The sequence below is a fragment of the Tachypleus tridentatus genome, chromosome 10 (genome assembly GCF_004210375.1).
Source record: "Tachypleus tridentatus isolate NWPU-2018 chromosome 10, ASM421037v1, whole genome shotgun sequence".
NCBI lineage: Eukaryota > Metazoa > Arthropoda > Merostomata > Xiphosura > Limulidae > Tachypleus > Tachypleus tridentatus.
The window spans coordinates 194,503,592-194,517,243 of NC_134834.1; the positions used below are offsets into that span (position 1 = coordinate 194,503,592).

Below are 13,652 nucleotides of genomic sequence, written 5' to 3' on the forward strand. Positions count from 1 at the left end.
TCAGTTACGTATTGCCAACATAAGGACCAAAAGAAACATGCTAGTGAATATCAAAAAAGTTGAAACTGACTATATATATAAAAAAGAAACTTTCAGTCAATAAAAATGAAATAATAAACTGTTTTAAATGTATTTCAAAATCTTATCTTCCAAACAAAAGTTTGGAAATTTCTAACCTAAAAATTATAGAAGTTACTTAATCAATGCAGAATCTAGGATTTATTTAGAAAGTTTGTACTAAGTTACAGCTTATTTGGTTAAATATCTCTACTTTAACAAGGGGTAAAATGAGGGAGATATTAAACCAATTTTAAACCTGTGAGTTGTGAATTTTATGTTTCTGTCCCTTGAAACAGTATCATGTGATATTAATGCACCCCTTCAGTCTGAGAAAGATTGATATAAGTTTTCCAGAAAATCTTAACCATGTAGTTATTTTAGATATTAATGCACTCCTTCAGTCTGGGAAAGATTGATATAAGTTTTCCAGAAAAGCTTAACCATGTAGTTATTTTAGATATTAATGCACCCCTTCAGTCTGGGAAAGATTGATATAAGTTTTCCAGAAAAGCTTAACCATGTTGTTATTTTAGATATTAATGTACCCCTTCAGTCTGGGAAAGATTGATATAAGTTTTCCAGAAAATCTTAACCATGTTGTTATTTTAGATATTAATGTACCCCTTCAGTCTGGGAAAGATTGATATAAGTTTTCCAGAAAAGCTTAACCATGTTGTTATTTTAGATATTAATGTACCCCTTCAGTCTGGGAAAGATTGATATAAGTTTTCCAGAAAATCTTAACCATGTAGTTATTTTTAGATATTAATGCACCCCTTCAGTCTGGGAAAGATTGATACAAGTTTTCCAGAAAAGCTTAACCATGTAGTTATTTTAGATATTAATGTACCCCTTCAGTCTGGGAAAGATTGATATAAGTTTTCCAGAAAAGCTTAACCATGTTGTTATTTTAGATATTAATGTACCCCTTCAGTCTGGGAAAGATTGATATAAGTTTTCCAGAAAAGCTTAACCATGTAGTTATTTTAGATATTAATGCACCCCTTCAGTCTGGGAAAGATTGATATAAGTTTTCCAGAAAAGCTTAACCATGTTGTTATTTTAGATATTAATGTACCCCTTCAGTCTGGGAAAGATTGATATAAGTTTTCCAGAAAATCTTAACCATGTTGTTATTTTAGATATTAATGTACCCCTTCAGTCTGGGAAAGATTGATATAAGTTTTTCAGAAAATCTTAACCATGTAGTTATTTTAGATATTAATGCACCCCTTCAGTCTGGGAAAGATTGATACAAGTTTTCCAGAAAATCTTAACCATGTTGTTATTTTAGATATTAATGTACCCCTTCAGTCTGGGAAAGATTGATATAAGTTTTCCAGAAAATCTTAACCATGTTGTTATTTTAGATTTACACTGACCAGTTTTTTAGGACCCCACACACACTTTTGCCTCTATAGTAGCTTTTATTCAGTTTGGTTATAGACTCACAAGAAACTGGAAGTGTTGTAGACCATTTATTGAAGAATACAGTCTGTAGTTGATTCACAGGCGTGAGAAGAGGATAACGAGTCACTTTTATGTTCAAATTTATCATAAAAATACTCATTCAGATTTGGTTTTGGTGAAGGTACTGCTGAAGGAAGGTGACTGAAGTATTATCATGCTTTTCAAATCAGTTGCAAATTCAAGCATTTTCATGTACCTCAAACAGCACTTAGTTCTGGTCACTTACTGTGTACATTTTGCACTCACTAAAGCTTGCTTACACATTTGAATTTGGAAGGAGAATATTTGACACATAACTTCTGTATGTGAAAATTTTTTTATCTATACACAAGTGATTGTAAAACATGAAAATGTATTACAGAAATGACCATAAATTTGTAAAGCAAAAAACAACACTTTGTCACTTTTATCATGAAATATTACATTTATGGATATTTCCTGTTGTTTCACATTTATAAGTTGTTTTTTTATATTTTAAATTACATAGTAGATGATATCTACATTAGTAGTACTTGTTTACAAATTTACCTTTTCTCAGGATTGCTTCAAACAAATCTTGAAAGAGGATGGTTGACTTACACTGATGTGGAAGTTCTGTTGAAAACTATTGCCATGGACCAGTGGTTGGCTTTGTTAATAGAGAGGGTTGTCAAGGTTGGTTTCCTATCACATGATTTAGTTATTTACAAAAACTGGTGTATGAAATGTTAATGCAACATCGATTGAAAAAGAAGAAATTACTGAATGTTTCAAAGAGGAAAATATTTCTGTATGTAATTGAGATGTGAATGTTTGAATTCATGAAATGCAATATATGAAAAAAAAACTGACAAAAAAATGAAATTGTTACATTTATCTGCCATATGTAAATCTCAGTGTTATACACTGTGCCACTTTTGGGACAAAATCTGTTTATCCTTTACATTTTGAGACCATGAATCTTGATGATAATCACTGCCATGTTTGGAAGTCTACATCGTTACAATCCGTTGGTGTTTATACCAACAACAAGATGCATTTATTTCTGTAATATAGGTGATAATTTTATGCCCAGAATAAAAGCAATGCTATAAATGTCAATCTCAGATTTTTGAAAGAATTTTGAACTTTCTCAATTTACAGTTGAAGCTGCCAATAAAGATAGCAGTCGGTTCATAATAAAATTAGTACAACCATGACTTACATTTTCATTGTTTTGTATAATTTACATTAGTGTTGTAGAAACAAAACTTACTTTTCTGTGTAGATAGATACAGATCTTTAAATATTTTGTATGATTTTTCCAATCTAATGATATTTCACTACACTAATATCTGAATCTTTTACATAATTAACTGAAGTCACTTATTGCAGAATAAATTGACTTGAAAATGTTTACTTAAATTAAAGCTTATAGACTGTTTTTCCTAGGAGAGAGGATTCTAAAATTCAGTTTTCTGTTGTAATATTCACTAAATAAGCCTTTTTGAGTGATTTATAATGTGAAAAAACTTTAAGGTTATTTTATATTTAGTGATTTCACTTCAGTGTTGTAGGTCATACTTAATGGTCAACATGTTTATCAAAGTTAAACTTATGAAACAGTTATACGGCTAGATAAATGAAAAAAGAAAAGCAGTTTTCAGTAGTGGTGGGCATATGGATAAAAAAAGTGTGTTAGTCTTGTTCATTCACATACTTAGTATCTGTTTTAGTTGGGTTTTTCTAAATTGAGGAAGGCATTGTAACTCATTTTATAATTCAAAGAAATGTAATCTTCAAAATTTTTCAGCTTGTGCCTTCTAATCTAGCTTCCGTAAAATGCTCCTGAGGTTTGTCAGCAGTTTTTGGTATTAGCCATTTATTATTTTAAACTGTAATGTACAGTTTATTGTACTTTTGCTTTCTGGTTTTATTATTGACCTTTCTTTTGACATTTGTTCAACATTTTAAACAAACACACATTGTGTATAAAGAACAGTTTAGGAAAGTTACATGAATAAACAGATTAAGATATATGCCTGAATACAGTTGAGTGTTAGTTTTTGGAGGTAAATGATTTTAAAGAAAGTATTACTATTATGTTTGTACTTTGTGGTATAGTTTAGGATCATATTGATGACAAAATGTTGATATAATCCACCACTAGTTGTTTGTTAATGGATAGCAGTACTGTTAAAACTTGTTTAATTGGAAAATTAAATAAGCTGAAATTGTGCTTTAAAGTACTGAAAGTCTTCAAATAAAATTATTAAGAAAATATCTATAACAAAAACTATAGTTCATGATGAACTCCCAAATTCACAGTTTTATGATATCATTAGCAAACTGTTGAGATTATATTTAAGAAGTTACTTATTTGCCAGCTTGTTTGTTAGTGTACTGCTTAAAACTGCTTTGTATGTTCTATTTTCAGGTGGTGGTGGTGTCCACAGTCACTTACACTGCAGCTGTCCTCACTTTGTTTGGAGCATCTGTTATAGTTCAGAGATGTTGTCTTCCATCATCTCATTCGACACATCATACATTTGATTCCAAAGTTATGGATTCCACGAACAAGTTGATTCTGCATACTGATTTAAATTGGCAACCATTTGTCTTAAATGAGGATCTGAATGATTTACAAAACCAAATCGTACCATCTGACAAGATGCTTGCTAATTCAAAGGCCAGCGATGCAAGAAGGGATGTTTCCTCTGCTCTGTTCCCTTTTCTGTTATGTTTTGAAGGTCTGCAGTCACTTTTGTACACTCCGTCCTCCACCTCTTCTGTGAACAATACAAAGGATGATAAAATTTTGTCTCCATCAAGGCTCTGTCACTTTCACCAGTTTTTATTTGCAGGAACCAAAAAAGTTGAATTTTTGACGACTGAACAGTTGGCTTTAGATCAAGGATTAAACTATTGGACCAGTGGAAAGAGAGTTCTGTGGAAAGGAAAGTATTAAAACACACTCAGGCTGGACTGCTTTTGTACCTTGGCCATCTTGTTCCATTCTTTCAAGTACTGCTTAAAATTTGGACTTTAATGCTTTAATGTTTGGAGAAACATTTTCAGTAACATAAAAATGGATGTTTCTTAGTCATGATCATGTGATGTGACAAGTGTTTTGTAAAATAAATATCTGAGTCTTTTTTTTTTGTTTACAAATATTCCAGTGCCACAATTCTTATGTCAGATGTGAACTAATTTTAAAACTTTGCAGTTAATTTTAAAGTACATATTTTTTTTAACTGTACAGTTTACCATATGATATACATTTTATTCAAATGTCAAAACTGATAATCAAAACAGGTTAGAACCACTGAGAGGAGGGATTTTTTTTTTTTGTCAGTGATGTTGTTAGGATCTCTATTAGATATATTAAAATAATCTCTTCCCTCTTACAGGATCTGCAGTCTTTATCCAGGTCTTGATTTGTGCAACATTGTCTTAACTTGTTTTGTTTTTTACTTGTTATCTGCTTTATTTTCAGGTTTTGATATATGTATGGCATTGCCCAATGTTCTTTTCTATTACAAGATCTGCAGTATGCTTTATTTTCAAGTTTTGGTTTATACTGCATTGCCCAGTGTTCTTTGTTCATAAAAGACCTGCTGTTTGCTTTATCTTCTGGTTTTGTTATGTATTATCTTTCTTATCCAGATTTTTTTCCTGTTAAAATATTTGTAATCTGTTGTATTTTCTAGTTTGACAGTTGTGACTGTGACTCAATATATCCTTTAGTAAATTTATAAGGTTAAACAATTATAGCAGTATACTTAGAGATTCATCAGGATTGTTGAACAGGTTGGAACTGTGGCACTGGATTAAAAAAACAAGAAACTAATTTTCAAAATAAATTATGTCTAGTACTCTTGAAATGAAACTTGCGAAATAAGAGCTCAGATAACTTTGCCTTCTTTATTGCAGAGAAATGTTGAACTCTGTTAATTGTTGAGGAGTATGGTGGTAGCAAGCAGAAATATAACTTGTAGCAGAGAAAGTGAGAGATATGTTCTGAAGGATGCATGAAATTTAGCAAAAGATTATTAGTGTAAGTTTTGGGAGTTCTCAAACTTCTAAAGAGATTATGACTAAGAAACAGTAGTCTATGGATGTACCTTACTGAACTTGGTTTCTACTCAGAATGTTCAACCCATACAGTTCAATTCTGGTTTAGTAGTAGCATGTGATTCATACCGTTTACCTGTTACAATTGCATTTTTCTGTACCATTAACATTTTTCTACAGCCACAAGTATTTCAAGTTATTGTTTATTAAAGAGAAAATAGTTGCAAAATAAAGTAACTTAAGTATTTTTTTTTGAATTATAAAATATTTTAGAGGTTCTTAAGAATAAGTGATAATTTGAAAATGTTTTTCTGAGGATGTCAAAGAGTCATAGTTATCTAAAGTTATTTAATACTAGTAGTTTTATTGACAACTTTATAGGATGAGTGCGTTCAACTTTATAACCTTTGCAAGTCTGAGTCAATTCTGTTTGGCTATTTCATACTTTATCAGACAAGAAACTGGAAAAGCTGTGATGAATAGTGGTTTTATGGTTTCAATCGAAGAATTGTACAAGGATCACCTTGTGCCACTTAATAAAACAAATATCTAAGAAAGACCAAAAGTTTCAACAACTTTAAATTATGAGTGTAACATACCAGTGTATGTATGCGAGGCCAAAGATATATTTCTTGAATATATGTTTTTTGAAGGTAGAAAAGCAGTTAAGACTGAAACTTAGTGAACTGAATCTAACCTCTTATTCCTGTATTGTATTGAAATTATTTTATTTCTTATTAAGAATATGTTGCTATTGTGCTAACTATTGTGTGATTATAGTGTTAACGGTTATCATTAATCTTAGTCAAGACTGTTTGTTTACTTCACAACTTTTTATTCATGTATAACATTGAAGCTGTCACCTCTTTTATTGCTTATTAAGAACATGTTGGTATTTTCTCCTTTGGTGTTATACCTCGTGAATACACTGTTAACAGTATCCTTCACTTGTGTTGCTGAACCAGTCATTATGGATCTGGTATGTCTACCTATAACTGTAGTAGAGTAAAACTGTTAATTAAGTGATCTGTTACAGTGGCTCTTAGCAACAGCTAAAATTTTAATTTTCTTGTGACTTTTTTATTATACAAAATAATAACCATTTACTATTAATCAAAAACAAAAAAAACTAACCAGCTCTTCATGCTCAGTGGGTGTGAGAAATGAGAGGTACAAGGGGAAAAAAATGTTGTGGGCGAAATATTTTGATAAAAATTTTGCCACCAATCTGTTTAACCAGTAAGTGGAGTTGATATTTTTTGTATTGTTTTATCATATTGTTCAAGTTATGTAACTGCTCTTCTAGTAAGAAATATACAATGTTAAGAAATTTTAGATTCTCCTCCCCCCAAAAAAAACAAAACAAAGTAAAGAATATTACTCAGCTTCAGTCTAGTTGAGTATGTTTTGAATGGCTTTGAAATGGACATGTGAAAGTAGCATAAACAACATGAATATTTGCATATTTTAAAGGTGTAATAATGTAACCAGTCAGAATAACCATAGCAATGCTTAAATTATTTTTGACATATTTTTAGTTGGACATCAATAAGTAAATAGTACAAAAATGATTGTTAAAAATGAATTTAAATCTCCCCTCTCCTCTCACAGAATGCCAACCGTTTGTAGTTGAATGTTTAGTTATTTGTTGAAATGTGTTTAATATTGTTTCTTCAGAAGATGTGTTTCACTTTGCTAGAAAAGCAAGTTGCTAGTTTATCGAACACGTGTTCATTTTTCGATAGTTACATTTCTTTGCTTGTTAACCTTAAGTTGGTGTTCGTAAAAAAATATTTTCAAATATTTTTTATTTTAACTTTAAGGTGAAAACTGAGTTCCAGCATAATGACTGAAATGTTGTTGTTTTTTTTGTCACATTTTTCCTTTATACCCGTTACATGCTTTAAAAGTCCGTTCAAGATTGTTCCATGCAAATGTTTTCATCTTTGAAAGTGTGGATATATTTTCAATAAAACCTGTTATTTATACATTTGAAAATATTAATCGCACAGTTCATATGTGCATTTTCCAGATTGTTGTAGTTGGAGTCTACTCACGAGCCAACATGGATATCTGCTTATTATTTGTGAACATTTAATTATCTCTTAAGGACAAGTTAACTCACGAAGCCAACATGGATATCTGCTTATTATTTGTGAACATTTAATTATCTCTTAGGACAAGTTAACTCACGAAGCCAACATGGATATCTGCTTATTATTTGTGAACATTTAATTATCTCTTAAGGACAAGTTAACTCACGAAGCCAACATGGATATCTGCTTATTATTTGTGAACATTTAATTATCTCTTAAGGACAAGTTAACTCACGAAGCCAACATGGATATCTGCTTATTATTTGTGAACATTTAATTATCTCTTAAGGACAAGTTATTTATTGTGTTAAAAGATTTAACACTAACAGTTTAAAAAAATATCTTTAATTATTTAATTAGGGCATTTTTAGTTGAGAATGTATCAACAGCACGTGAGTACGAGAAAAAATAACTGAAAACTTAAGAAAAAAAACGTCTTAACGCTGATGAATAGTAAAGTATGTTTTTTACTAATTGCTTAACCAACTTGGCTGGTTGAAGATGCAAACGAACACACAAAATGAACATTTGTTTAAGTGGTATCTACATAAGCGAAATTTATTTGTTTACTTATTCCTACAATGTATGTTGTAATGACAAAGTTACATCCCTGATCGATTTGTTTTACTTATTACGTCACGTTAGTTACAAAATATACACGTTATTATTGGCTCTTAATCGCATTTTGAGTACGTTTAAAACGTCAATTGAGCGCATTTTTCTGTTTTGTTTGTTCTTTCAGTAAAATATTTAAAAGCATATTGAATCAAGGCATTCAAAATTAATGCTTGCTAGTATGTATCATAGTATAATAATTGCACATGTTTAGAGTGATGGGTAATATTTCTGTGTAGTGATCGCATAGCTCCTTTTGTGAACAAGCAATCAATAAGAATTTGACAATTTCAATTTGGAAAAACTGGTTAGAGAGAAACGGATTTTCATCAGATAAAAAACAAAAAAATTATGGTGAAGTTATTGTTAACACTTGCATGTAATTCATTATGCATTAAATAATTCATTTTGTATCCGTTTTATAATAAGAGTAACGGTAATAACCATGTGTCAGTCATAATAAAATGTTATCTTAATCTCTTAGCACATTATTTATTTATACATTCAAATATTTTTGTGAAGAGCCTGCAGCAGTGGTTTTGACGTATAAAACATGGATACAACTTTCAACGTAGAAAGTTTGTTTTTTAGCGCTATACTGTTGTTATTCTGCGCTGGTTATACTACCACATGAAGGTTATTTTCTAGCATAGAATTCTTAATTATGAATGTATATTTGATTTAGTGTCGATTGTTTTAAAATTACTAACTTGTTTAGAAATCGTTTGTTGCCAGTCGAGTCCACACATTGATTGCATCATAGCGAGTACAAAGATGTTTTTACTTGCTACAGCACTTGATACGAAGAATTGAACAAACAAATGGTGAAATTACTGATTTGAGTCGTAAAATGCACAAAAAATACCCTAGCAATAACTGTTCAGTTGCACTACTGATAGTATATTTTTGTTTATATTTGTTATTAGGGATTCTGCGATTAGCAAATAACAGAGACAGTTATCGTGTGTGTCGTATCACAGCCAGTTTTATGAGCCCTGGTATTGGGCGAAAGGGTTTATCAGCACGTGATGCAGCAGGTGTATCGTGGTTTACATATTACGTATTCACGTTGCTGTTACTCATAAGTTCTTCGAAAGAACATCATCTTGGGCTACAAACGTACTGTTAATCAATTGATGAGAACAATTGTTGAAATATGAGAAACGTGTTTGAGTTTGAAAATTTAAAAAAAATGTTCTTTTTAACTAATTATTGCAATGATAAAAATCTACAGATTGGTTTAAAAAATAGTGACTAGAACATCTATGGTTCATTTAGGTTGTTGGTCAGACAAACGGGAACACAAAATGAACGTTTCTGAAAACTCCTCCCAGGCTCTTAAGTGTTTGACTGACTTTGGTTAGTTATCAACTGCTTTGTTGATTTTAATTTGATATTCATAATAGAGTTGCTAAAAGGGCTGTATACCTTCGATATGCACGAGGAAAGAAGCTTTTTTTTTTTTTATGAAACGTCATGAAGATTAAAAAGTGAGATTTTTCGAATGAGCCATCAGTTACCAACATGTGATGATCATTTTTAATGAATCTTGTCTCTATTATTTTATCGTTTATTTTGTGTAGTTGACAGTAACAAAAAATCAAACCATCACCAGTGATTTTGAGAACGATTTAGTAAAGTACGTATTTACATCACTTCTGAAATAGGTACAAAAATAGTGATATACACAATACATGCTTAGTACAACTATAATTTATATGTATATATTTAATAAATATTATTTTGTTTAAAATCTGTCAAACAATAATTATTACAAAATCCTAATCAGGTGATCTTTATAAACTACTGAATAGTTTTGGTACCATTAAACTTAATACAAAATTTTTAACTTTGTTGATTTTACAGTTTGATATTATCATAACCAAATCGTGAAACATTGTGCCAAGTTAGTCGAAGCTTTAAACGTTACAAAGAATGTTTAGATGTTTTATTTAAAAAACTTTATGATAAATAATGCAACACAACTTTTAACTTCAGACCATTCTGGGATTATTTGTTTTTGAGTTTCGCGTAAAGCTACTCGAATATCTGAGCTAGCCGTCTCTAAGTTTGAAGTGATAGACTAGAGGAAAGACAGCTAGTCAACAACATCAACCGCCAACTGTTAGCTACTCTTTACCAACGAAACTGACATTGATCGTCAGATTTTAACGATCCCATGGCTGATAGGGCGAGCTTGTTAGTTGATGGGATTCGAACCTACAGATTATGAATCGAATACCCCAGCCATTAGGTAATGCCATTTTTGGGACCAGCATTGGCGGCTATGACTGTGCATGCTCTAATAGAATAATAACCAAATAATCGTATGGAGAAAAAGATGTATATAAAAGTGTGCTAATTACAAGAGATCTGACGGTTAATTCATAATAGATTTTCTGATCATAGAAAGGTTCTGATAATACTTCGAACACGCAAGACAAAGTATACAGCTCAATTTAAAATTACAAGTTGAGTTTTTGTAAAGTTGTATTAATTTTGTAGGAATTTATGAAACTATTGTGATTATTCAATTTTAATCTATTGTGAAATTTGCAACTGCGCGTATCGGCAGTTATTGTTAAAGTTTACATTTTTTAAGGTACAGTTAGAGAAAGTTTGTATGTTAACCAGTTAAGTCTTTGAAATTCGATCGACTTTTTTTTAGCATTTCTTAGAACTTGAAACCGATAACACCATTAGGTAAAACTGTTTTGGTACACACTGGGTAATCTTCACGCAAATTATAAACATTTTGAACAGTTTGTTTGTTTTTGAATTTCGCATAAAGCTATACGAGGGTCATCACAACTCACCGCCAACTCTTGAGCTAATCTTTTACCAACAAATAATGGGATTGACCGTGACATTATAAGGCTTCCACGGCTGAAAGGGCAAGCATGTTTGGTGTGACGGATATACGAACCCGCGACCCTCCACCTGGCCATGCTGGGCCAGAACAGTTCGATACAATAAAGCATTTTCAGGCCAATGATGTTGCTAACAGTTTATACGTTCTTAAAAAAAGAATCAACCTTTAAAGCTTTCTCAAATGTGAAGTATCGAAAGTAGTACAATAAATAAAATATGACAGAAAATAAAAGCGATTTGTCAACTTGAGGCTCTACTCTTTGATATTTTGAAAATAAACATATTTTTTAAAAAGGAGCAAACGTACGAGTGCTTATTTATTAATCAAATTATTGTTGTTCCGTGTACACAGATAAATATATTCTGTGTTTAAGGCTAGCAGATGGATTTCTACACGGAATGTGTAATTAATTGAAATATTTACAAGAATGATAAACTATGTTCTGTATTGCTGCTAATTATTGTTTCCGGAGGCGTTGTAAACTGAATGGGGTGGGCCGCTAATTATATTATTTTATCAGTTTTTCACTTGTGATTTGTTGATTTTAACGCTAATAAATGTGTTTGTTTTCTTTCTTTTTTTCAATGAAAAGTGTGATAATAAAAGTGGATTATAGGAAGCTTTATAAAAATAGGGGGGGGCGTTAATTAGTACGTGTTTTGAGCCACACGTTAAAAACAATAATACAGTAAACAACTATAACAATGATACACAATTGTTCACAGATTTGAAATTATTAGAATGAAACATAATATTTATAAAGACAAATCTTTAATTAGAAAACTAAAAAGTTCAACGTTTTTATTGACCCCGAAAGACAACTTTATGAAATCGCGCTCACATGTTTTGTTTCGTACTACTAGGGGTACCAACTTATGTAATATCAAATTTCTTTTTGTTATTTTACTCTTCTGAAAGTTAAAGTTGCAGTTAACGAAAAATGTAACTTAGTGGCACACTTAAGCTATTTTAGGCTTACTGTTGTATTTTATATTTATTTTTGTTTGCAGTTTTTAACTAAATATCATCTCATCTGTTTGTCAACCAACTTTTTTTATTTTTAGAAGCAAAAGTATATTTGTTGCTGTTATAGTGTTTGCATCCTTTCTCGTTTGTACAGCCCCCCGTTAGTACAGCGGTATGTCTACAATTTACAACGCTAAAATCAGGGTTCGATTCCCCTCGGTGGGTTCAGCAGATAGCCAATGTGGCTTTGCTATAAGAAAACCAAGCACACTATTTTGTACAGTTTTTCAAGATACTACTATAAACAAAGGAAAGAAAACCGCCATCTTTCACACAGACCACAGGCAGTGTATAATTACTCTATACTGACATTTAAGTTTTCTAGAACATTTTTTGCTTTTCTGATTGTTTGGTTTCATCCTAAATCTTAGATGACCTTTTTCTTTAACTGTTGACATTTGAAGTTTTTAAATTATTGTAGTAGGATGAATTTCAAAGAATTGTTAGATTAGACGAAAAACAAAACAAAACAACAGAAGATCAAAGAATGCTTGGCCAAGATGTAACAATGAAGTAACTTCAAATAAAAATATCAGTAAAATAATTCCAACAAGAAGCGACCACTAATATCATCAGCACGTCTTCTTTTGGATCACTAAAACAGAAAGGTTTATCGAATACAGTAGTTAAGGTTGTCTCAGTGGGTAGTTGTTATTCAGCGATATATTTTGAGTACATATATAAAATGGAACTCTTATTAACATTTTGTTTCACTTTTAATTTCTTGTAAGAATTGAGCATGATTTTTTTCTTTGTTCATTTTCAAAACTATATTAACTTACGAATATCTATCTTTTCTAATCATCGTATTTTAGTTTTTATAATATATATATATACTGATTAATCTTCATCTGACAGTAATTGCTGAGGTAGACATCATAGCACCTTTAGACAAATCACCAAATTATCTCGTTTAGCATCAGCACTGAAGAGACGCCTTCAACCACTAAACATGACAGTAAATAAAATAAATCTTATATAAACTTCACACTCACAGAACTGGACATTACTCTAGGAACAGTTAATTATATCTTACGTAACTGTTAGAATTCCATCTTCTAAAACTAACAATAGTGATAAAATATTTACAAATATTTAAATTATGAAAGTCAGAAATTGGTTACATTTATTTCATCTACTATAACACCAAACACTTGTTCATTTGTATAGCTTAGGTTTTAATATTAGAAAATTATCTTGGGATATCAATTGATAATCCATCTAAAATATTATCATCTATGTTGTTCACTTTCGTAGCTTCTTCATTGATCAAGAATATAATAATCTAGAAAATTAACTCCTTAGCTAAATTTTAAAATTTACCTTTTTTTTTTTTTGCTACACAAAATATATCTCTCTGTCTCTCTGTCGGTGTTTGGGCAAGAAAATTTCATACCTTGGAGGGTCAGGCTCTCTATGACCTCTTCTTCCTCCCCGTACTTATAGTCTTGCCGGATTGGTATTTGTAATTGTAGAACTGA

The 13,652-nt window shown here is 30.9% G+C and overlaps 1 protein-coding gene across 1 annotated transcript; it reads left to right on the forward strand.

Annotated features, from left to right (window-relative positions):
- The first annotated feature begins 2,095 nt into the window (after positions 1 to 2,095).
- Positions 2,096 to 8,745, forward strand: LOC143227890 (uncharacterized). The gene is made up of 2 exons (XM_076459255.1): positions 2,096 to 2,184; positions 3,926 to 8,745. Exons 1-2 carry the CDS (start codon positions 2,143 to 2,145, stop codon positions 4,454 to 4,456), a joined length of 573 nt encoding a protein of 190 aa, XP_076315370.1. The 5' UTR covers positions 2,096 to 2,142; the 3' UTR covers positions 4,457 to 8,745.
- Positions 8,746 to 13,652: the final 4,907 nt, after the last annotated feature.